We start from the raw sequence: 22,991 nt of genomic DNA on the forward strand, positions 1-22,991 counted from the left end.
GAAATTTACATTTTTCTGGTCTCTCTTTTGCTGTCCCACTTCTTTATTTTTAAATTATTACTATTATTTCTTGAGACGGAGTCTCGCTCCGTCGCCCAGGCTGGAATGCAGTGGCATGATCTCGGCTCACTGCAACCTCTGTCTCCTGGGTTCAAGCAATTTTCCTGACTGAGCTCCCTGAGTAGCTGGGACTACAGGCGCCTGCCACCACGCCGGGCTAATTTTTTGTGTTTTTAGTAGAGATGGGGTTTCACTGTATTAGCCAGGATGGTCTCAATCTCCTGACCTTGTGATCTGCCCACCTCAGCCTCCCAAAGTGTTGGGATTACAGGCGTGAGCCACTGTGCCTAGCCTGTTTTCCCACTTTTGGTAAAAGCAAAGGTACTAGAATTATTTTTGTTTCCTTCTGTAGCCCCCAAAAACAACAGTGCAAGTGTGATGATAAATTGCAAACAGCAGTTGGTCTGAGAAATGGGGTGACAATAGGGAGTGTTGAGTACTGTGGGTAACCAGAGAGTGAATACCACGTCTAAAGGACCATCCATATTTGATAAATTAAACTGAACCAAAGCCTGTGCTCACAGCCAATGAGATGCTCTGCTCCCTCCGTAGCAACCAGGACAGCCTTTGCCCATTGTCTGTCCTGCTCGTGGCACGTGAGGCCTTTTGATTTTGTTAAGAAGCAGAAGCCAGAGAGACCCGGGTTCCAATTCCGGTTCCATAATTTGCTGGCTGATTTTGGACAAGTCATGCCACCTTCCTGGGCCTCAGTTTCCTCACCCATAAAGAGGGATTATAATCCCTGGCTGCCCCCACCTGAAACAATATTGTTATGCAGATACAATCAGATGATTCTATGCAAACTAAAGCCATCCATGAAAATGATGGTGTTTTTTGGTTTTGTTTGCCGTGTGCTTGCCATGAATCTAGACTCATTGTGTTAAGGATTCTGGGGCTTACTAGAGAAAATGAGGCGTGGGCTCTGCCCCGCCAGTTCATCCACACAGTCCGTATTGTCTGAGCACCTACTGTATACAAGACATTCACGTAGATTCAGAGCTCGCCTTAGCAGAAGAGGCAACACAAAGAAGCAGTCAGCAGGCCGGGCGCAGTGGCTCACACCTATAATCCCAGCACTTTGGGAAGCTGAGGCGGGCGGATCACCTGAAGTCAGGAGTTCAAGACCAGCCTGGCCAACATGGTGAAACCCTGTCTCTACTAAAAATACAAAAAATTAGCTGGGCATGGTGGCACACTCCTGTAATCCCAGCTACTTGGGAGGCTGAGGCAGGAGAATCGCTTAAACCCTGGAGGCAGAGGTTGCAGTGAGCCAAGATCACACCATCGCACTCCAGCCTGGGTAACAAGAGCAAAACTCTGTCTCAAAAAAAAGAAAAGACAAAGAAGAAGAAACAGTCAGCAAATAAGACAGCATTCTAGAACAATCTGAGACTTCTGGGCTGCAGTGCTCTGTGTGGTCCAGACCCAGGGACACTAAGATAGCATATGACAGAGGTGAGCAATGAGGCCCTGGCACCAGTGGTCCCAGAGTGACCAGAGGCAGACAGTAATACTCAGCCCACAGCATTGCAGAGGACTAATAAAGTATGCAGAACCAGGCACATGGTAGGTGCTCCTCTAGGGAAGTAAGACTTGATCTAGGCCTTGAAGGACAGGGAGAAGATGCAACTTCAGGGTGGTCAGCAGCAGCCTTGGCATCACCCTCAGTGCCCCAGGGCAAAGGCCTACAGTATTCATCATGGCCCCTATGGAGCCAAGGGACCCCAACTTGGGGGGAGGTGTCTCTTGGAACTTTGACCCAGCACAGGATCATTGGATGGCTCCTGTGGGCCTCCCACCCCCGGTCAGGATATTTCATTCTCTCTGGTTTCTTCCTTACTCCCCCCTATCCCAGAGCTGGAGAAGTTGAAGAAGCTGAGTCATGAAATCAGAAACCCAGGTAAGCAAGCAGTCCAAGCTGCAGCCTTGTGCAGTCCCCACTGGGCCCATTGGCATGTTCTGAGCAGAGCAGAGTCAGGCCAAGGACCAGGAAACAACCCCCAGAGGGTGGGGGAACCACAGAGCTAGAAGGTCAGACACCACTCAGGAAGCTCACGGAAGGAAAAGAGCAGCAGGAAAGGGGATGCGAGGAAGCGACATGTGGGCGTTGTCCTCTTCTATAATTACTATAATTGGCTCTTTAGTCATTAGGATTTGGGATCTTCTAAACCTCTGCTTCCCTCCGTTGGCTAGGGACAGTGTGTGCAGTCCCTAGAGCAGGGGAGGTCACAAACTTGGCTACACAAAAGAACCATGATGACGCCTTTCCTAATCCCAATACCTAGGCCATGCCCCAGACAAATCAGAATCTCTGAGGATGGAGCCCAGATGCTAGGGTTTTTGAAAGTCCTCAGGGATCCAATGCCCGGCCAGGTTGAGAACGGCAGCCCCAGAGCTCTTAGAAGAGGAAATGCTTCGCTGAGATTAAATAGATCCAGAGTGGGCATTCGGATTAAATAGATCCAGAGTGGGCATTCGGAAAACCCTCCTCTGAGCCCCACCCGGTAGAGTCTCCTTCAGGTTCTCTAAGCGTTTTGCAATGTCAGATGCCAAGGGTGTGCTCCAGGTGGGGCTGGAAGGGAGCGGGAAAGGGAGAAGGGGTCCAACCCACCCGCTTCCCATCCTGCGCCTCCCAGTGATCAAACTGATCTCCGGCTGGAACGTTGACATCCTGGAACGAGGAGAGCTGCGGCTTTGGCTGGAAGTAGAAAAGTTATCTCCAGTCGCTGAGCTGCATCTAATCTTCAACAACAAGGAGATCTTCAGCTCTCCGGTAATTGGGTGCTCACAATCCCTGAAGTGAGGCTCCCCTGCCGGGGAGGTGGCCTCACCGGGTCGTGATTCTGCATGGGCTGGTACTTCCCCCTAGTGGCCATTTCAGAAATGACGGTGTGCTTTTGCCGTTCAGTGATGGGGACGGGATGAGGACCTTTGGCTTTTAGTACCAGTGCTGGTGTTGGGGGTGGGGGTTGGCAGGGACACCACATGCTGGCCAATGCAAGGGACATTCCCACAAACAAAGAATTTCCATCCCCCCCACAACTTTTGATTACCCCACTATTCTTAAGATGAAAAACCTGCATTCATGCCTATAATTATCCAAGGCTAGACCCTAACTCTATTTTAGATACAAATACAAAGTATTTTTGTACATTTTTTTCTTTTTTTTAATCATTTTAGTTAGAGATGGGGGCTCACTGTGTTGACCAAGTTGATCTTGAACTCCTGGCCTCAAGTACTCCTGCCTCTGTCTCCCGAACAATTTTATTTTTTGTTTTCTGTTTTTATTTGTTTGTTTTTGAGACAGAACCTCACTTTGTTATCATGGCAAAAGTGCAGTGGCATGATCTCAGCTCACTGCAGCCTCAACCTCCCAGACTCAAGCGATCCTCCCACCTCAGCCTCCCGAGTAGTTGAGACCACAGTCACACACCACCATGCCCGGCTAATTTTAATATTTTTTTTGTAGACAGGGTTTTGCCTTGTTGCCTAGGCTGCAAACTCCTGAACTCAGGCGATCCTCCTACCCAGCCTCCCAAAGTGTGCAATTTTACTATACACTGAATGGAGAATTTTTATTCTGCTGGCTACTTTACCTACGCTCATTCATTTTCCTGCTTTTGTACAGAATAGCTTCTGTTTTTTTGTTTTTCTTCTTTTAAAGTCAAACCAATTCATTATAAATCAGTGCGGCATAATTGAGGTTATATCCAAGCACGTCTATATTGAAATATTTTTATTTTAAATGACTTATTTCTTCTTTATATTATGGTTAGAGTATGATGTTATTTTGTAAATCATATCTGTAGACAGGTTGTATTAGATTGAACCACATGATTTGTCGATATTCAACTGTTTACCTGCTGACATGGCAATTTCAACCTCATGAGACATTCAAATTCGTGACTCAATCTCATATTATTTGTGAATTTCATCTCCAGATGGCAAAGCAGCCATTAGAAAATACATGTTGTGGCTGGGTGGGGTGGCCCATGCCTGTAATCCCAGCACATTGGGAGACCGAGGCAGGTGGATCACCTGAGGTCAGGAGTTTGAGACCAGCCTGGCCAACATGATGAAACCCCATCTCTACTAAAAATACAAAAAATTAGCCGGGCATGGTGGTGCACACCTGTAATCCCAGCTACCAAGGAGACTGAAGCATGAGAATCGCTTGAATCCAGGAGGCAGAGGTTGCAGTGAGCCAAGATCGTGCCACTGCACTCCTGCCTGGGCAATAAAGTGAGACTCTATCTCAAAAAAAAAAAAAAAAAGAAAAGAAAAAAGAAAGAAAATATATGTTATATATATCAAAGGTCCAATGACAAAAAAAAAAAAAAGAAAGAAAGAAAATATGTATTATAGAAAGAAGGTACTAGTTCTGACAGGAGTCTCATGTCCACCCCCTGTGGGTTATATGACCTTGACAGGTCTCTTCACCTGTCTGTGCCTCTGTTTCTGCATCTGTGCAATGGGGCTGGTTGTCCCAGCATCAAAAGGTGCAAATCAGAAAACTGATTTGAAAGTTCTGCATAAAGATTGTGCAATGACCTTACCACATGGTATAGGAAGTGTTACAAAGTCTGGACTCATTAGTATTCAGTGGTGGGACAATCAGTTGTCCCTATAGAAAAATAAAACAAAATTAAATCACTCCTCCAAATCATACATACAAATAAAGCCAGAGGGAGAAAGAACCTAGATGAGGAAAATGAAATTTTAAAAACGGTTAGAATATGGTAAAATGTAAATGAGTGTTAATACTGGGTAGCAAGTACATGAGTACTTTTTTTCCCAATGTCCTTTACACATGCCGATGGGGTTTTTCCTATTTTAAAAGAAGTAGAAAATAAGTGGTCGGGCACAGTGGCTCACGCCTGTAATCCCGGTACTTTGGGAGGCCGAGACGGGCAGATCACGAGGTCAGGAGATCGAGACCATCCTGGCTAACACGGTGAAACCCTGTCTCTACTAAAATATACAAAAAACTAGCCGGGTGAGGTGGCGGGCACCTGTAGTCCCAGCTACTCGTGAGGCTGAGGCAGGAGAATGGCGTGAACCCGGGAGGCGGAGCTTGCAGTGAGCTAAGATCCGGCCACTGCACTCCAGCCCAGGCGACAGAGCAAGACTCCGTTTCAAAAAAAAAAAAAAGAAAAGAAAACAGGCAAAACCATGGCACAGCGGGGGTTGGGGGCTTATTATTAAATTGTAACTGATCGCGCCACTGCACCCCAGCCTGGGCAACAGAGTGAGACTGTCTCAAGAAAAACAAAACAACAACAAAAAAATTGTAACTTATTCAAGTATCCAGGGGACCGGGTGTGGGGGGAGCCGCAGAGGGTTACCCAACACCCCGCCCAAGTCTCTGAAGGCTGACAGCTCTGCGCTTACCACCCCCAAGCCCACTACACCCTGATGTGCGCCCCTCAACAAAGTTCCCAGAACAAGGAAAAGGACTCTGGAGTTTGTCCTTTTCAGAACCGCAAAATCAATTTTGACCGAGAGAAGGGCCTGGTGGAAGTGATCATCCAGAACTTGTCTGAGGAGGACAAAGGGTCGTACACCGCTCAACTCCAAGACGGAAAAGCCAAAAACCAGATTACCTTGACACTGGTGGATGACGGTCAGCCCCGCCCTGCCCCGCCCTGCACACCCGGCCTGCCTCGCAGCCCTGAGTCCTCGGCTCTGCAGTCTGCTGAGCACACCCCTCGCCTTCTGCTGCCCCATGTCCCCTCTCCAGACGCACACTCTTCTGGGCTCATGCTGGTTCCTCCCTCTGTGTTCACAGATTTTGACAAACTTCTGAGGCAGGCAGATGCTAAGAGAAGGGACTGGAAGAGAAAACAGGGTAAGAGCTGCTGGAGTGAAGTTCAAACTCCCTGGCCACTGGTTCGTGCTAGAGATGCTGGACTGGGGGTTAATGGGACCCCCAGCCCTGCTGGGACCCCGAGGGATGTCCACTGCCATTCAGTCCAGTTCTGTCCCAATGCCAGATCAAAATAGCTCTTGCCTGACCTGAGGGTGAGAGCTGAGCCCTCTCAAATTTTGCACCCTGAAGCCAGACACAGTGCCTCATGCCTGTAATCCCAGCACTTTGGGAGGCCAAGGTGGGCAGATCACTTGAGGTCAGGAGTTCAAGAGCAGGCTGGCCAACATGGTGAAATCCTATCTCTACAAAAAATACAAAAATTAGCCGGGCGTGGTGGCACATGCCTGTAATTCCAGCTACTCAGGAGGCTGAGCCATGAGAGTCCTTGAACCCGGGAGGCGGAGGTTGCAATGAGCTGAGATTGCACCACTGCACTCCGGCCTGCGCGACAGAGCGAGACTCTGTCTCAAAAAAAAAAAGAAAAGAAAAGAAAAGAAAGAAATTTGCACCCTGAGCACCACCCTTGCCTCACCCCAGTCCCAGCCCTGGCAGAGGCAGCATCTGAGAAGCCCATAGCCATTAACTGCCCCTCCCCCCATCACTGCCTGGACACAGGTGGCACCCTGGCTGAGCATGGCTCTCTGACGGTGGGCATATTTGTTTTGCACACACAGGTCCCTATTTTGAGCAGCCGTTGCAGTGGAAGGTCACAGAGGACTGCCAAGTGCAGCTGACGTGCAAGGCAAGTCCTGCCCTGCCCCCAGGCCCAGCGCGGGGAGACCTGTGGCTTATCCCCAAGCCCAGTTGTTGTCCCTGCCCACCTGGCCCCCTAAATTCCACACTCTGTACTTGGCGGATCGCACACACCCCCGAGGAGACTGCATGTAACCCAAAAAGCAAACCCACCTTCCCAGCGCCCATGGGGTGGGATTAGTGTGAGGTGGACCAGCCTCGCACGAGATCCTAGTGGCTCCAGTAGGGGTTCCGAGGGGTCAGGAGGTCTAGGAGCCTGCGAGCGTTTGTATGTTGAGGGCTCTCCCTGTGTTTATGATTATCCTGTGCTCAGAGACTCACAGTATGATTTCATCCGCCTCACAATCATCTGTGACATAGGCATTGCTATCCCCACTTTATAGATGAGAAAACAAATGGGGAAATAGCTCAAGGCCACACGGTAAGAGGGAGAGCCCAGTCTATCTGACTCCAAAGCCTAAGGTCCTTCTTAGCACCCTTCGGCCTGTTAAGATAACTGGGGAAGGGGAGGGTGGGTGCTCTCCCAGAAGCATATCCATTCAGTGAACTCAGAGCATCTATTACGTGCCACTCTGCAAGGTCCTGAACATACAAAGATGATGAAGTGGGCTCTGTGGGTCTTGGGAGCCCATGGTCAAGGCAGGACCACTGGAAAACAGCATCACTCATGCTTGACCTGAATGGGGCAGGAAATTGATGAATCGTGATGGGGGGTGACTATGGGGTGCTTCAAAAAAAAGGCTTCCTGGAGGAGATGACATTTAACTGAAGCATATGAACATTTACAAGGACAATAGAGTAGGGCAGGGATCAAAAGGCAGAGGGAAAACCATTAGCAAGAATTCAGAGTCCGGAAGCCAGCAGAGGAGTCATATGGTCTGTGAAAGGACTCGGCTGAGATGCCTGAAGGTGCGCACAGGTGTGTTTTGACTCAAGAAGAAACAAGCCTGACAGAGTCTCCTCATTCCCCACCTTCCCCAGGTGACAAACACGAAGAAAGAGACTCGCTTTCAGTGGTTCTTCCAGAGGGCAGAGCTGCCAGATGGTCAGTATGACCCAGAGACGGGAACGGGACTTCTCTGCATCGAAGAGGCAAGTGTGGCTCCAGCTTCAGGGCTCACTTTCTCCTTTGGCTGCAAGCCAGGGAGGGCCAAGAGCTCTGGGCTGGGAGTCAGAGGCAGGGCCGAGGCTAGGTTGAGGCAAGTGAAGCCCTGAGCACAAAATTTAAGGGGCACCAAAAAAACTCAGTAATCAAGATAAATAATATTGTATGCAATATTCTAAAAACTCAAAATTAATGCAAACAAAAACTATTAAAACCCCCAAACTTTCAATAGAGACAGAATCAGTATTACTGGTTTTTTTCTTTAGCTCCAGTACTGGCCCTGCCAATGACTGTGCAGGCATGGGCTAGCCCCTGTCCCTCTCTGACCTCAGCTTTCATCTGCAACCCGAGCGAGTTGGAAGGGATGCTCTCTCAACACCTCCTTCCTGCCCCAGCAGTCTAGGATTCGGGACAGGAAGGATGTCTCCAGGGGAGGCAGATCTGGGCAGAATAAAGCAGGCCTGGAGCTCAATTCTCCCCCCAAGTCCTCCCCTATGGCCTTTGGCGGACCGTGGCCTGGTTAAGAGAGAAACACAAGGCTTGCTCTTAAACGTCAACCTTTTTCTGCCCTGCTGCTGATGTCTGTGGCCTCACTGGGTGCCCAGGAGGACTGGGGCAAACAGAGGTTTGCTGACTAGGAAGAAAACAATGATTTCAAGGTCTTCTCCCAAATCCTGGCCAGGCTGATGCCAAGTCAGCCTTTGCCACCACTGTGCAAGTTCCTCAGACAGGCTGTGGCACCAAGTAGGTGCTTCATAGTTACGGAGTTTTAGTATAATCATCAGTCCCATTGGTGCAAAGTTTCTGGCCTCCTAAGAGTTACCTCCCTTGATCCCCACAGCAGCTGTAGCACACAGGCAGGGCAAGGATGATACCGTGATTTTACTGATGAGTAAACTGAGGCTCAGAGAGTTTCAGTGTAAAGACATAAGGCTAGAAGGTGGGGTCAGAAGCCACTCCAGCCACCCACTCTGGGTTTGGCTGAGACCTTGGAGCCTTCCTGGGATGGCGAGGACATAAGAGAGGATTTTTGGGGCTCAGCACCTCAATCCTCAGGTTAAGAGCTGCCTCTGTCTTGGATCCTGCCCCAACCCCACTGTGTGGAGATGGTCCTGCTGCGAAGTATTGAGAGGTGAGGGACTGAAGGAAGGTGCTGTGTAATGAGAGGTCACTTCTGATCTCTGGACCTTGCCTTGAAAGCACAACTCAGGTTCTTGCTTAGCTGAGTGTTTGTTCAGACTTAACTTGGGGCTGAAAAACATGGGCCAAGAGAACCCCCTTGTCCTGGGCAGGAGAAAACATGCTTCCTCTTGGGGAACTGCAGGTGGTGGGGGTCCCTCCATCCAGGAGCCCCCAGGGAGTGAAAGGTGGGCCAGGCCCAGACAAGCTCTGCAAAGTGAGGCTCACTGTGTGGTGCTCAGATCAGCCGCCTGTGAATGCAAATGAAGGTGTCTGGTTCTGCCCTCAACTCCCCCTACTCCATCCCTTCCCCAGGCCCAGACCAACCCCGAGCTAGGAATCCAAGGGCTCTGGAGCTGAAAGGAGCCTTAGGGCTCACCCAGCCCAGATAAGTAAACGGAGGCCCAGGGAGGAGAAGGGTCTTACCTGAGGTCACACAGAGAGTGAGGGGCAGGCCTGGAGCCCAGGCTTCCTGATGTGGTAGCCATCTCTCCTTCTGAAGCCCATGCTGACACCACACACTCATCCTTCTTTCCAGTTGTCCAAAAAGGACAAGGGAATTTACAGAGCGATGGTTTCTGACGATCGAGGGGAGGACGACACCATATTGGACCTCACGGGTGACGGTAGGAGCTGTCGACAGGTCAGGGGCTGTGGAGGGAGCACAGTGGAGCAGACTGTGATGTGATCTGTGCAGTAAGATTTATGGGATCCCCATGTCACTTGGAGAAATTGAGGCACAAAGAGAGTAAGTGACTAGCCCAAGATTCCACAGCTAGTCAGTGGCAGGAGCCAGGTCAGTGTGACTCTGATGCCCGTGTTCACCACAGTATACCACAGTGAGTCCAGGCTTGGAGACCCAAAGCCTGAGTTCACTCCTTCGTCCCACAGTGGGCCCAGGCTCCTTATCAGGCTGATTGGCTCAACCTGCAAAAAACTGTCAGGTTTGCATGTTTGTCCTCCATCCATAGTGCCCTTCTCCCCACCCCACCGCCGAGTGCCCTGAACCCCTTCCTATCCCCAAACTATGAGAGTCATCCTACAGAGCTGCCTGTCCCCCCGAGAGCAGCTCATGGGCTCCACCAGCCTTTTTCAAGGATGTCCCCACTCCTAGCACATCCCTAGGGGAGCCCTATGCCAGCTAACCCTTCTCTCTGTCTCCCTCCAGCCCTGGATGCCATCTTCACTGAGCTGGGAAGGATTGGTGGTAAGCAGCTTGCCTCTTTGCCCAGCCCTGCCCTGATGTCCAACAGCCTCCAAGCAGCCTAACACTGGCCTTGGCTATTGGGGGTGGGTTTAGTTTCCAACCTCAAACACTGAAGAGAAAATCCTGCCTCTTCACAGCACTGCATTTCCCCTACAGCACCTACCCACCCCCCAGGGCAGAGTCAGACAAGCTGGCCCCCAAATCTGATGCCTAAATGGCCTCAAGGAAGACTCATCCTTCTCCTCTGTCTCCCCAGCCCTCTCTGCAACTCCACTGAAAATCCAGGGGACCGAGGAAGGGATCCGGATCTTCAGCAAGGTCAAGTACTACGACGTGGAGTACATGAAAACCACCTGGTTCCACAAGTAGGTCCGCCTTGCCCCAGAGCCCCAGCCAGGCTGGAAAGGATTCAGCACCTGACCCACGGGGGCCTCCCTCCCTTCTCCCTGCCCGGTCCTCCAAGCAGAGCCAGGTTCTCCAAGCAGAGCCCAGTCCCAGTGGTTGGCAGAGACAGGGTCTCTTCCTGGTCTTGCTGTCCACAGAAGGAGTTAAGGATAAAGATTAGCAGTGGGAGGAGTAGAAAGGCTTTGCCAAGATCCCCCAGCGAAGGTGGGAACCTTGGTGGGACAACATTTTTCTGGAAACTCTATGGCTACAACAGGATCAGTCTCTGAGGAGCAGCTGGGAACTGGGGGAGAAAGGGATGCAGGGACGAAGAAGAGCCAAGTGGTCAGGTGGGTCAGGGCATCCTTGTGGGCCTCTGCAGCCTTAGCAAATTTGGTCAGCCAGGCTTAGGGGAAACATGCAGGAAAAGGGTCTGCAGGGCTGGCCACTAACTGAGAGCCAGGGCTTGAAGGCAGGATAGATGAGGTACCCACAGAGACTTAGCCACTCTCTGAGTGACCCCAGATAATCCAAGAGCAGAGTTTTCCCAGTGCTTTGTATCAGATGCATGCCTCAGCCTTGTGGAGCAGACATGACTGCACCCATTCTGTGGAGAAGGCTTGACTGATTTGGTCAAGGTTGTCAAATGAGTGAGAGCCGAGGCCAGATGGAATTTCAGGACAATAGGTTCCTCCCCTAGCCAGAGTTTCTCAGCCCTGTGACTAAGCACAGAGGTGTCACCTCTGCAACACAACACTGGGAACAGAGGACAGTGTCTCTAGGAATGAAATTTAAGTAAAGAAGGGGAAAAGTTTCACCTTATGTGGTTTCTAAAGGTTAGAGTGCTTGTGGGAAGAAGGCCTGGGAGAGTTTAAAAGGAGAATAAAGAGGTAAGGAAGTTGGCTCCTGAGGGTGAGGGAAATGGCAGTCACGGACCCTGGAGCACCATTTCCTTAGGGTCCCTGCCTGTGGCATGCATCACAAATGCGGATTCAGCACTGACACATAGTTGTCATGCCACAAGAACTGGTGAATGAATGAATGAATGAATGAATGCAGTATTGAATGATGAATGAAGGGTTGAATAATGAATAAGTGAATGGATATTTATCTGGTGCCTCATGAATGGTCACCACCCAGAGCCCACGGATCTTGAAACAAAACCACAGGAGAGGATTTTGGGGCAGGGGTATCTGTTGACCTGCAGACAGGCAGCCTTAACCATTTCTCCACCCTCACATTCAGAGACAAACGTCTGGAGAGTGGTGATCGGATAAGGACGGGCACCACCCTGGATGAGATCTGGCTTCACATCCTGGACCCCAAAGACTCAGACAAGGGCAAATACACTCTGGAAATAGCTGCAGGGAAGGAATTCCGGCAGCTCTCAACAGATCTCTCAGGGCAAGGTGAGCCACCCACCTATGTCTGCAGAGAAACCTGCTTAGAAAAGCCCATGAACAGGCTGGGCACACTGGGTCAGTCCTGTAATCCCAGCACTTTGGGAGGCTGAAGTGGAAGGATCGCTTGAGCTCTGGAGTTTGAGGCCAGTCTGGGCAACATAGTGAGACAAGCCTGGGCAACATCTCTACAAAAAATAAAAATAATTTAGCTGGGCATGGTGACGCGTGCCTATATTCCCAGCTACCTGGGAGGCTGAAGCAGGAGGATTGCTTGAGCCCAGGAGAGAGAGGCTGCAATGAGCTATGATCACACCACTGTACTCCAGACTGGGCCACAGAGTGAGATCTTGTCTCAAAAAATAAAAGAATAATAATAAAGATTACTCTGGGATAGGCGTTAAGGAAAGAAAGATTTAAAAATTTTTTTAACAAAATAAAAAGAAAGAAAAAAGAAAATCCCATGGTCTTTTGAGGGGGACACCTACCCTCCCACCCAGTCCTGCCACTGCCCCAAAAGAACGTCAGCATGGGGAGGAGAGTGGAAGACAGGCAGGGATAAGCTCTGCTCCCAGGGTCACCCTGTCCCCACTGTTGGACAGCAGAGGCCCTGATGGCCCCCTTTCTCCTCTGTCCTTCTTACAGCTTTTGAGGATGCCATGGCTGAACACCAGAGACTGAAGTAAGTTTCCTCTACGTTTCTCAGTGTGAATTATAGGCCCCTCCAGGGTGTGGCATGAATTAGGCTCACAACTCCTTTCCGGGAGCCCCAGCCAGCTCCACATTTCCCTCATCACCCCTCACCTCCACCTGGGCTGGACTGTCCTTTACCAAGTGGACTGTCACACCTTGTTCCCATTTGTTTTTCAGAGCCTTGGCCATCATCGAGAAGAGTAAGTCTGCCGATATTTTTGTCGTTTTTGTTTCTGAATTTGGGGAAACTTCCCGGAAGCTCAAGCGTCTTGGTGGGCTGCTGAAGGCCTCGTTCCACAGTGGAGACACGGTCTGTGGGGCTCTGGGGTCTTACAGAGCTGCAGGGAAGACCTGGGCAGGACAGAGACAGAATCCAAGGACACCTGGGATTGTGTTGTGGAAGCGCCCAGCGCGAGCCTGGTTCTCACAGGCACATGGACAACATTGGTGGGACCAAAAAGGAGGGGACAGACAGGGATGAGGCTGGGCAGGCCTTCCTGAGTGATCTGTGGGGACAGGGCGACTTTAAAGCTGAAGCTATGGCTCTCGAGGCATTAGAGTCTTATTGAAACCAGAATGAAGCCCCAAACCCAGAGGCACACAGCCCGGCCTCTGGGGCACTGGGGGAGCCACTACCAAGTCCATGAGCTCAAGCTTGTCCCATTCATCAGCCCTCCAAGCCAAGCCAATTCTAAGCAGCCTGGTGGTGGGAGTCTGGCTGTCTGCTCTCACTGGCCCAGCAGATGAGGAGTAAGGATTTCAGTGAGGGAGAGACCTGGGCAGGCAGCAGAGCACAGGTGTGGTCATAGAAGGAGATAGCACAGCTCTAAGAACAGACAAGAAAACTCACACCGCCAGCTTGAGGCCATGTGTGGGAGGGGATAATTCGCTCTGCATGGCATCACTGTCCCCAAGCGTCCCCACTTGACAAGAAGTGCAGGCCTCAGGCTCATAGCTGTTATCAGGAAGGGGCAATTGAGGGGTATAAGTGGCCATGCAGCGAGAAGCTCCTGCAGGGAGCTGAGGGGTGCCTCGGTGGAGGGAGCACAGCCCAAGACCAGCCTCAGGCCAGGAGGAGGCTCTTGTACCACGAATCTAATCGTTCACCCAGTGAGAATGTCCCTGCCCATCGTGGAATGCCGCATCCTGAACAGAAGCCCCGTGCAGGACCCTAATAGAGGAAAGCTGAATTCACCAATACTGGATTGCTGGGGTGTGTGGAATCAGAGCTGAAGGAAATGATCATTTCATCCAGCTCTGAAGGGCTGGTGACACTTTCTGCCCACAACTGCATCCATCTGTGGGGCCTTCCCCTCCCCATCCAGGGTCCCGCTCCCTTTTCACCCACTGGACAGATGCCATCCGCATCGGGCTCTTTGCACATCCCTGATCTCTGGCCTAGGCCGTGCTGACCACCCGTGCTGTTGCCACAGCTTCCCACCATGAGAAGTAGATCAGGTTTCTGCTTAGTGGTTGATGACCACACTCTTCCTGGTCACCCACAATGGCCACCAGGTCCTTTGCTTGATCCGGTTCAAAGTGTCCCAAAAGCTTCTGTCCCGCTTTCTCTGATCTTGTTGGTCACACCCATTGTGTGGATTTTGCCAGTTGAAGTCTCAGAGTAGTCCCACTTACCTTCTTCCTGATTCTTGAGGGCAGGAGCATCTCATGGTCACCTCCAGGTACCACCAATCATAGCAAATGACCTCAGATCAGTGTCAGAAACACACTACGTCCCATATATTCTACTTACGAATACAAGGAAGCATGTAATACAGTTCTAGAGATTTCCATCCAAGGTCAGGTGTGGCGGCTCATGCCTATAATCCCAGCACTTTAGGAGGCCCAGGCAGGAGGATTGCTTGAGCCCAGGAGTTCAAGACCAGCCTGGGCAACATGGTGAAACCCCGTCTCTACAAAAATATAAAAAATATAAAAATACAAAAAATATAAATACAGCCAGGCGCGGTGGCTCAAGCCTGTAATCCCAGCACTTTGGGAGGCCGAGACGGGCGGATCACGAGGTCAGGAGATCGAGACCATCCTGGCTAACACAGTGAAACCCCGTCTCTACTAAAAATACAAAAAACTAGCCGGGCGAGGTGGCGGGCGCCTGTAGTCCCAGCTACTTGGGAGGCTGAGGCCGGAGAATGGCGTAAACCCGGGAGGCGGAGCTTGCAGTGAGCTGAGATCCGGCCACTGCACTCCAGCCTGGGTGACAGAGCGAGACTCCGTCTCAAAAAAAAAAAAAAAAAAAAAGAAAATAAAAATTAAAAAAGATTTCCATCCAAAATAATGAAAATAGAAAAAGAAAAATAAAGAAGCCTTGCTTAAAAATAAACCTCAACTCTATGAAACTTCTGGGAAGCGGCTGGCAGAGAATGATTCGTCACCAGGATCTGTTTTTTCCCTTCCAGATCGTGCCAAAGTGGTGAGGGGTCTGCCGGATGTGGCCACGATCATGGAGGATAAGGTACTGACCCTTCCCGGCCCACAGCCAGCAGTCCCACTCTGTGTTCCTTCATGCATCCACCACAGATCACAAAACAATGCAGCGCTGTGGATTCAAAGCCAAAGAGTGGCCAAAGAAGTGACCACACCTCACTGATTACATGTGGTAAAAAGGAAAGCCACTGGGCCTGGTGTCAGCCCACAGTGGGTGCTTGACCTAGTTCTAACTCCATCTGTCTAGACAGCCCTGGGCATCCTAGACTTCTGCCTGTGGACTTCAGTGTCCCCAAGAAATGTCTACTGGGAGATTCCTAAAAGCCCGTCTAGGATTGAACTTACTTATGCAAATCTAGTGTTCCTGAAAACAATTGCTGACTTGTTGATGGTGCTTACTTTGTGCCAGGCACGATTCCATGTATGTTATCTTTTTTAGCTTATTTAACCATCAAGGCAATCACATGAAATAGGGTTTTATTTATTACTAATCATACTTTATAGCTGAGGAAACCCAGAGTCCCTTAACCCAGGTTAAGAGACCTAAGGTCACACAGCTTGAAGGGGCAGAGGTGAGATTCACACCCAGGAAGCCCAACTCCAGAGCCTGTGCGTTTAATAATTACATTATAGTGTTCTGCACTAGAGCTTGTCCAGTAATTTTCTATTTTAATTCATAAATCTATGCACTCAAGCAATATAATCTTGCTTGCATGATAAAATCATAGTGACATATATATTACAAAAATCAATAAAACAAACCAAAGGCCGTTCTGGGGCCGATGAATTGCCAGAGTAATTATGGTCTGAGATTCTAATGAGTAAGTATTCCTAAAGAAAGGTTGAGAAGGGCCGGGCGCAGTGGCTCACGCCTGTAATCCTAACACTTTGGGAGGCTGAGGCAGGCAGATCACCTGAGGTCAGGAGTTTGAGACCAGCCTGGCCAACATGGCGAAACCCTGTCTCTACTAAAAATACAAAAATGGCCGGGCGCGGGGACTCATGCCTGTAATCCCAGCACTTTGAGAGGCCAAGGCGGGCGGATCACCTGAGGTCAGGAGTTTGAGACCAGCCTGACCAACATGGAGAAACCCCGTTTCTACTAAAAATACAAAATTGGCCGGGCTTGGTGGTGGGCGCCTGTAATCCCAGCTACTAGGGAGGCTGAGGCAGGAGAATCACTTGAACCTGGGAGGCAGAGGTTGCGGTGAGCCGAGATCGTGCCATTGCACTCCAGCCTGGGCAACAAGATGAAACTCTGTCTCAAAAAAAAAAAAAAAAATTAGCCGGGCTTGATGGTGGGCATCTGTAATCCCAGCTACTCGGGAGGCTAAGGCACGAGAATCGCTTGACCCTGGGAAGCAAAGGTTGCAGTGAGCCGAGATCGTGCCACTGCACTCCAGCCTGGGTGACGGAATGAGACTCCATCTCAAAATAAAAGGTTGAGGATGAAGGATGTGGGGTTAAAATAAAATCTCTCCCCTTTATAAATTACAATAAAACACATGTACTGAGCTATCACAGGGAGCAGCCTAAGCTGGGAGCTCTCTGGAGGCATGAAAGTGAATGCTAAGTTCAAGTTATAAGCAGGTGAAACTGTTCCCTTCCTGTCTTTTCAAACAGACCCTGTGCTTGACTTGCGTCATCTCAGGAGACCCCACCCCTGAAATCTCTTGGCTGAAGAATGACCAGCCTGTCACCTTCCTTGACCGATACCGCATGGAAGTGAGGGGGTCAGAGGTCACCATCACCATTGAGAAGGTCAACAGTGATGACAGTGGCCGCTACGGCGTCTTTGTCAAGAACAAGTATGGCTCCGAGACAGGCCAGGTCACCATCAGTGTGTTCAAGCACGGGGACGAGCCCAAGGAGCTGAAGAGCATGTGACAGCGTGTGTCTGGGCACAGTCTGAGTCTAGTCTGCATGGACCAGTAGGGACAATCAGTGGGTCACAGCCTGGCACAGGCTACAGGGGTGGGGCAGAAGGAAAGGGGACAAGATAGAACCCAGGATGTGAGGGGTGGGGGTGGAGCGGATGCACCAAAGTGGAGAAGCAAAAATCTTTCTGGGGTCCTGAGTGGCCTCCAGGAGAGCGGGATGAACCCTGGACCTGGAGTAGGAGACCCGGATGCACTGGGGCTATCTAACAGTACTGGCATCTGATAGGTAGAGGTCAGGTACGCTGCTAAACACTGCAGCTCCCACTACGTAGAATTATCCGACCCCAGATGTCAAAAGTGCCAGGGGTCATGAGCCCTGCCATAAACTGATACATCACACCCCTCTTTTAGGATCCCATAGTTTCAATTCACCTAAGTTCAACAGACATTCATGTGAAGTCTAGCATGTGGGAAGCTATGGATGGAGCTGGAAATACAAAGGCAACTGATAAGCAGGCTCCACTTGCAAAGAGGCCTCAGTCCAGTGGGAGAAACAGACCTGGGCGCAAGCAACTCCAGGACAAAGCAGGACATGGTAAAGATTATAAAGCAGGTCCAAGGAAAGTGCTGCCAGTGGTCCAAGGAGGGAGACCAGAGGGTCGTCCCAATACGGGGAGGTAGGGCTTTTAAAACACCTTCATCCAGGCTGGGCAAGGTGGCTCATGCCTGTAATTCCAGCACTTTGGGAGGTCAAGGTGGGCCTGAGGTCAGGAGTTCAAGACCAGCCTAGCCAACACGGCGAAACCTCATCTCTACTAAAAATACAAAAATTAGCCGGGCGTGGTGGCAGGCGCCTGTAATCCCTGCTATTCAGAAGGCCGAGGTGGGAGAATCCCTTGAACCTGGGAGGTGGAGGTTGTGATGAGTCAAGATTGAGCCCCCTCAAAAAAATTAGCAGAATTGGTGTTGGGCCCTGAAAAATTGGTCCGGTTTTGTGGTGGTAATGGGAGAAGGACATCTCAGGAGCAGGGTCTGGTGGAAGGAAAGGAAAGGAGGAGGCTGAGCCTGCCCAGGTGGCCTTGGATACCAGGCTTGGAGCCGGTAACCTCCAGGGCTTCCAGCACGGGGCCTCTGCCTGGTGTGACAGATACCGACTGGCCTCACCTGATGGATCTCAGTACTGAGCTGGGCATTTCTCTGCCCCCCAACTTCTTTCTTTTTAAAAATAAGATGGGGAGAGTTCATAAAATTATAGATGTTTGTTGTAAAATTTTGGAAAACTCTGGAAATCATAGAGGAGAAAATAAACAATCTGTACTTCCAACACCACGAAGTAACATCTGCCTCTGATTTCTGAAATGACTTCTGAACTGAAGGATAACGTGAGTCACCCCTACATCCCCCACCTCTGCACGTATCAAGGCATGGTGGGTAACGTATTTCCCCAGCGGCTCACCTACCAGGCTGTATGGTGCAGGCAGGCCAGGCGTTTGATGAGACCTCTGCAGGGAGCAGTGGGGACCAGGGAGACCTGACTGGAGTTTGGGGAATCACGCAGACCTTGGAGGCAAACACCACTGGTTTGAAGCATCCCTCTACCACCCACTCGCTGTGTGATCCTGCACAACACTTTTCCTTTTCTGGGCCTCAGTTTCCCATCTGTAAAACCAGAAGGCTGGAAGATCATTTCGAGGTTCCTTCCAATAGACACTAAGTTTTTGTTTTATTTTGTTTTGTTTCTGAGACAAGGCCTGGCTCGATTGCCCAGGCTAGAGTGCGGTACCACCACCTCTGCTCACTGCACCTTCTGCCTCCCAGGCTCGAGTGATCCTCCCGCCTCAACCTCCAAAGTATCAGACACTACACACCACCACGCCTGGCTAATTTTTGTGTTTTTTGTGGATATGGAGTTTCACCATGTTACTTGAACTCATGAGCTCAAGCGATCCACCTGCCTTGGCCTCCCAAAGTGCTGTGATGACAGGCATGAGCCACCCTGCCCAGCCAGATTATTTTATTATTTCCCAGAACTCCATCCTCTTTTGCTTTTCTCTTCCTATGAATATGTAGTAAACAAAAAGACACCATCCTAGCCCATCTTCCCACTCTTAACACTTCCAACATCAGAGGAAAGTCTTGGCTTCTTTGGTGTGTCAATGAAAATATGTCACAAATTTCAATGAAATAGGAAATCCTGTTGGCCTTGGTGGAACATGACGTGAGCATCCCTGTTGGTGCAAATTGCAGTTGCACTATAAGAAGCTACGAGCAGGCTGGGCGCGGTGGCTCACGCCTGTAATCCCAGCACTTTGGGAAGCCGAGGCGGGCGGATCACGAGGTCAGGAGATTGAGACCATCCTGACTAACATGGTGAAACCCCGTCTCTACTAAAAAATACAAAAAAATTAGCCGGGCGTGGTGGCAGGCGCCTGTAGTCCCAGCTACTCGGGAGGCTGAGGCAGGAGAATGGTGTGAACCCAGAAGGCAGAGGTTGCAGTGAGCCGAGATTGTACCACTGCACTCCAGCCTGGGCAACAGAGCGAGACTCTGTCTCAAAAAAAAAAAAAGAAAAGAAGTTACAAGCTGTGCTTCTTGGGGCTGGAGATGTTGTAAGCTTTGTGATTGCTGACAAGCCAGTTTGGGGGCAGAAGCCAGTTCCTAGTCTGGTGCACTGGAGTCCTTAACATATGAATCATAATTTTTTTTAATTCCTGGTCTGTCTGGGTGTGGTGGCTCATGCCTATAATCCTAGTGCTTTGGAAGGCCGAGACAGGAGGATCACTTTAGCCTAGGAGTTTGAGACCAGCCAGGGCAGCATGGCGAGACCCTGTCTCGACAAATAATAAAGAAAAACTAGCCAGGCATGGTGGCATGTGCCTGTGGTCTCAGATACTTGGGAGGCTGAGGTGGGAGAATTGCCTGGGCCCAGGAAGTTGAGGCTGCAGTGAGTCGTGATGGCACCACTGAACTTCCAGCCTGGGCAACAGAGTGAAACCCCATCTCAAAAATTAAAAAAAAAAAAAAATCCTGGCCTAATAATTTCCATATGCTTGGCATATCCCAGTCTGGTTTTAATGTTTGCTCTATCTCATCTGTGTGTTTTACCTTTTAGTATGCCTTGTAATTCATTGTTAAAAGGCAGGCATGGCATAAAAAGGCACTGCTGTAAATGGGCCTTTGGTGATGTGACAGCGAGGTGAGGGAGGAGTGGCAAACACTCTATGTGAATGTGTGCCCCAAAGTTCATGTGTTAGAACTTAATTCCCAGTGCAACAGTGTTGATTCTTATAAGACATGATGAAGTAATGAGGGCTCTGCCTTCAAGATTGAATTTTTCCTTTTTTTTTTTGGAGACAAGGTGTCTCACTCTGTCACCCAAGCTGGAGTGCAGTGGCACGATCTCGGCTCACTGCAACCTCCACCTTCCGGATTCAAGCAATCTCCTGCCTCAGCCTTCCAAGTAGCTGGGATTACAGGCATCTGCCACCACACCCAGATAGTATTTGTATTTTTAGTAGAGATAGGATTTCCCCATGTTGGTCAGGCTGGTCTTGAACTCCTGACCTCAAGTGATCCACCTGCCTTGGCCTCCCAAAGTGCTGGAATTACAGGCACGAGCCACCATGCCTGGCCATGAATGAATTATTGATCCATGATGGATCATTATCATGCGAGTGGGTTAGTGCTCTTGTGAGTGGGTAAGTTATCACGGTTTCCTGATAAAAGGATGAGTTTTCCCCCTGCCTCCACGCTCTCTCACCATGTGATGCCCTTTGCCATGGGATGATGCAGCACAAGGACCCTTGCCAGATATGTTCCCTTAATCTTGGACTTCCCAGCCTCCAGAACTGCAAGAATTAAATTTCTTGTTTTTTTTTTTGTTTTTTTTTTTTGAGACGGAGTCTTGCTCTGTTGCCCAGGCTGGAGTGCAGTGGTGCGATCTCGGCTCACTGCAAGCTCCGCCTCCCAAGTTCATGCCATTCTCCTGCCTCAGCCTCCTGAGTAGCTGGGACCACAGGCGCCCACCACCACACCCAGCTAATTTTTTGTATTTTTAGTAGAGACAGGGTTTCACCATGTTAGCCAGGATGGTCTCAATATCCTGACCTCATGATCCACATACCTCGGCCTCCCAAAGTGCTGGGATTACAGGTATGAGCCACCGTGCCTGGCCTTAAATTTCTTTATAAAGCACCCAGTCTGGGCCAGGTGCGGTGGATCACACCTGTAATCCCAGCACTTTGGGAGACCAAGGCAAGCAGATCACTTGAGGTCAGGAGTTCAAGACCAGCCTGGCCAACGTGGTGAAACCCCTTCTCCACTAAAGATACAAAAATTAGCTGGGTGTGTTGGCACACACCTGTAATCCCAGCTACTTGGGAGCCTGACGCAGGAGAATTGCTTGAGCCTGGGAGGCGGAGGTTGCAGTGAGCCAAGAGTGCACCATTGCACTCTGCACTCCAGCCTGGACAACAGAGTGAGACTCTGTCTCAAAGTAAATAAATGAATAAATAAATAAATAAATAAATAAATAAATAAATAACCAACCCAGTCTGTGGTATTCTGTTATAGCAACACAGCATGGACTAAGAGACACAGACAATCCCAGCGTTCTCAGAAACTCTCCATGCACCTCCCAACATTCTGGACTCTTCCAGAGAGCCTAGGCAGGGCATACAGCTGGAAGGAAGGCTGGCCAGCCAGGCAGATTCCCCTCTACTGGCCACCAGCCACTCCTCCTCCATACCTGTTGGGTCACCTTTCACATCCCAACCAGGATGCAGTGCTTGTCCTAATGCATTTTTTTTTTTTTTTTTTTTTTGGAAATGGAGTTTCACTCTTGTTGCCCAGGCTAGAGTGCAATGACATGATCTCAGTTCACCACAACGTCTACCTCCCAAGTTCAAGAGATTCTCCCGCCTCACCCTCCTGAGTAGCTGGGATTACAAACATGCGCCACCACCCCCGGCTCATTTTGTATTTTTAGTAGAGACAGGGTTTCTCCATGTCGGTCAGGCTTGTCTCAAGTACTGACCTCAGGTGATCCGCTTGCCTCAGCCTCCCAAAGTGCTGGGATTATAGGCTTGAGCCACCATGCCCAGCCGTCCTAAAGTGTTAGAACCATCACACAGATGGGCACAGAAAGCAAGAAGCTGGATGGGCAATGAGAGCCTGTGTAATAAGTAACTTTACCCACTCAGCCTCAACCATGGCTCTAGTGAGATGCTTTCCATACTTTAAAAATTCCAAATAACTTCAAGCAACTTGAGTGATATTTTCATGCCATCAATAGTCTCAAAAGAAGCACTCCTCAGAAATCTAGCTAAGAGAGGCCAGATATTTGATTTTCAGCATTTGAGGAAAGTATTACTGCTGGAGCCAGAGGAGTTAAGGGCAAAACAAATTGCATAGCCTGTGAGGAATATGCCTCTTTTCACCTGGGCCTCCAGAAAGCCACGTGCCCTGGGATGATTTTTACATCATTGCTTCCTGTACTAGCAGATCTAAAGAAAGAAAAACACAGAGCCACACAAAATCCCTTTTATTCCAATTATAAATATGTCCATGGTGAAATGAGTCTTTGGGTTTGCTTTAAAGTACTCTAGTCTAATAAAAAAGTGGGAGGAGGGAAGATAAATGGAAAAGTTAACAAAATAGTGATGCTCCTTGAAGCTGGGTGATGGGTACCTTGGAGTTCATACTACCATTCTCTCTATGTTTGAATATGTTTAGAATTTTTTCATAATAAAAAATTTCAGAGACCTCATGAGAAACAAATCTTCGGCTGTCTTTTCATACAGGAGTCATACTCGTTATTTATATCCGGCAATTAGTCAAGGATATTAGATACAGGAGAATGTGCACAGAGTTCCTCTCCTGCAGGCAATTTACACAGCCTGTTATTTTTCAATTGCGCAAGTCAAAATGAATGGGTGCTCTACAAGAAATGATTATCAGGTAACCGCTGCAGTTTTCTTTTAAAAACTTACACATCCAAGGGATTCATTGACTCCAT

The 22,991-nt window shown here is 49.6% G+C and overlaps 1 protein-coding gene across 2 annotated transcripts in view; it reads left to right on the forward strand.

Annotated features, from left to right (window-relative positions):
- The window catches only part of MYOM3 (myomesin 3), a 59,201-nt gene extending 40,897 nt beyond the window's left edge, over positions 1 to 18,304 (forward strand). For both annotated transcript variants that reach the window (XM_045378082.3, XM_045378084.3), the window contains exons 24-37: positions 1,916 to 1,960; positions 2,697 to 2,833; positions 5,539 to 5,683; positions 5,849 to 5,908; positions 6,604 to 6,671; positions 7,664 to 7,774; positions 9,505 to 9,592; positions 10,135 to 10,173; positions 10,430 to 10,538; positions 11,803 to 11,966; positions 12,603 to 12,639; positions 12,828 to 12,850; positions 15,068 to 15,123; positions 16,719 to 18,304. In XM_045378082.3, the coding sequence (XP_045234017.2) occupies positions 1,916 to 1,960; positions 2,697 to 2,833; positions 5,539 to 5,683; positions 5,849 to 5,908; positions 6,604 to 6,671; positions 7,664 to 7,774; positions 9,505 to 9,592; positions 10,135 to 10,173; positions 10,430 to 10,538; positions 11,803 to 11,966; positions 12,603 to 12,639; positions 12,828 to 12,850; positions 15,068 to 15,123; positions 16,719 to 16,982 (1,346 nt within the window). In that variant the 3' untranslated portion in view covers positions 16,983 to 18,304. The remainder of the gene's footprint in view (positions 1 to 1,915; positions 1,961 to 2,696; positions 2,834 to 5,538; positions 5,684 to 5,848; positions 5,909 to 6,603; positions 6,672 to 7,663; positions 7,775 to 9,504; positions 9,593 to 10,134; positions 10,174 to 10,429; positions 10,539 to 11,802; positions 11,967 to 12,602; positions 12,640 to 12,827; positions 12,851 to 15,067; positions 15,124 to 16,718) is intronic.
- The last annotated feature ends 4,687 nt before the right edge of the window (positions 18,305 to 22,991 follow it).

The sequence above is a fragment of the Macaca fascicularis genome, chromosome 1 (assembly GCF_037993035.2).
Source record: "Macaca fascicularis isolate 582-1 chromosome 1, T2T-MFA8v1.1".
In the NCBI taxonomy this organism is placed as follows: domain Eukaryota; kingdom Metazoa; phylum Chordata; class Mammalia; order Primates; family Cercopithecidae; genus Macaca; species Macaca fascicularis.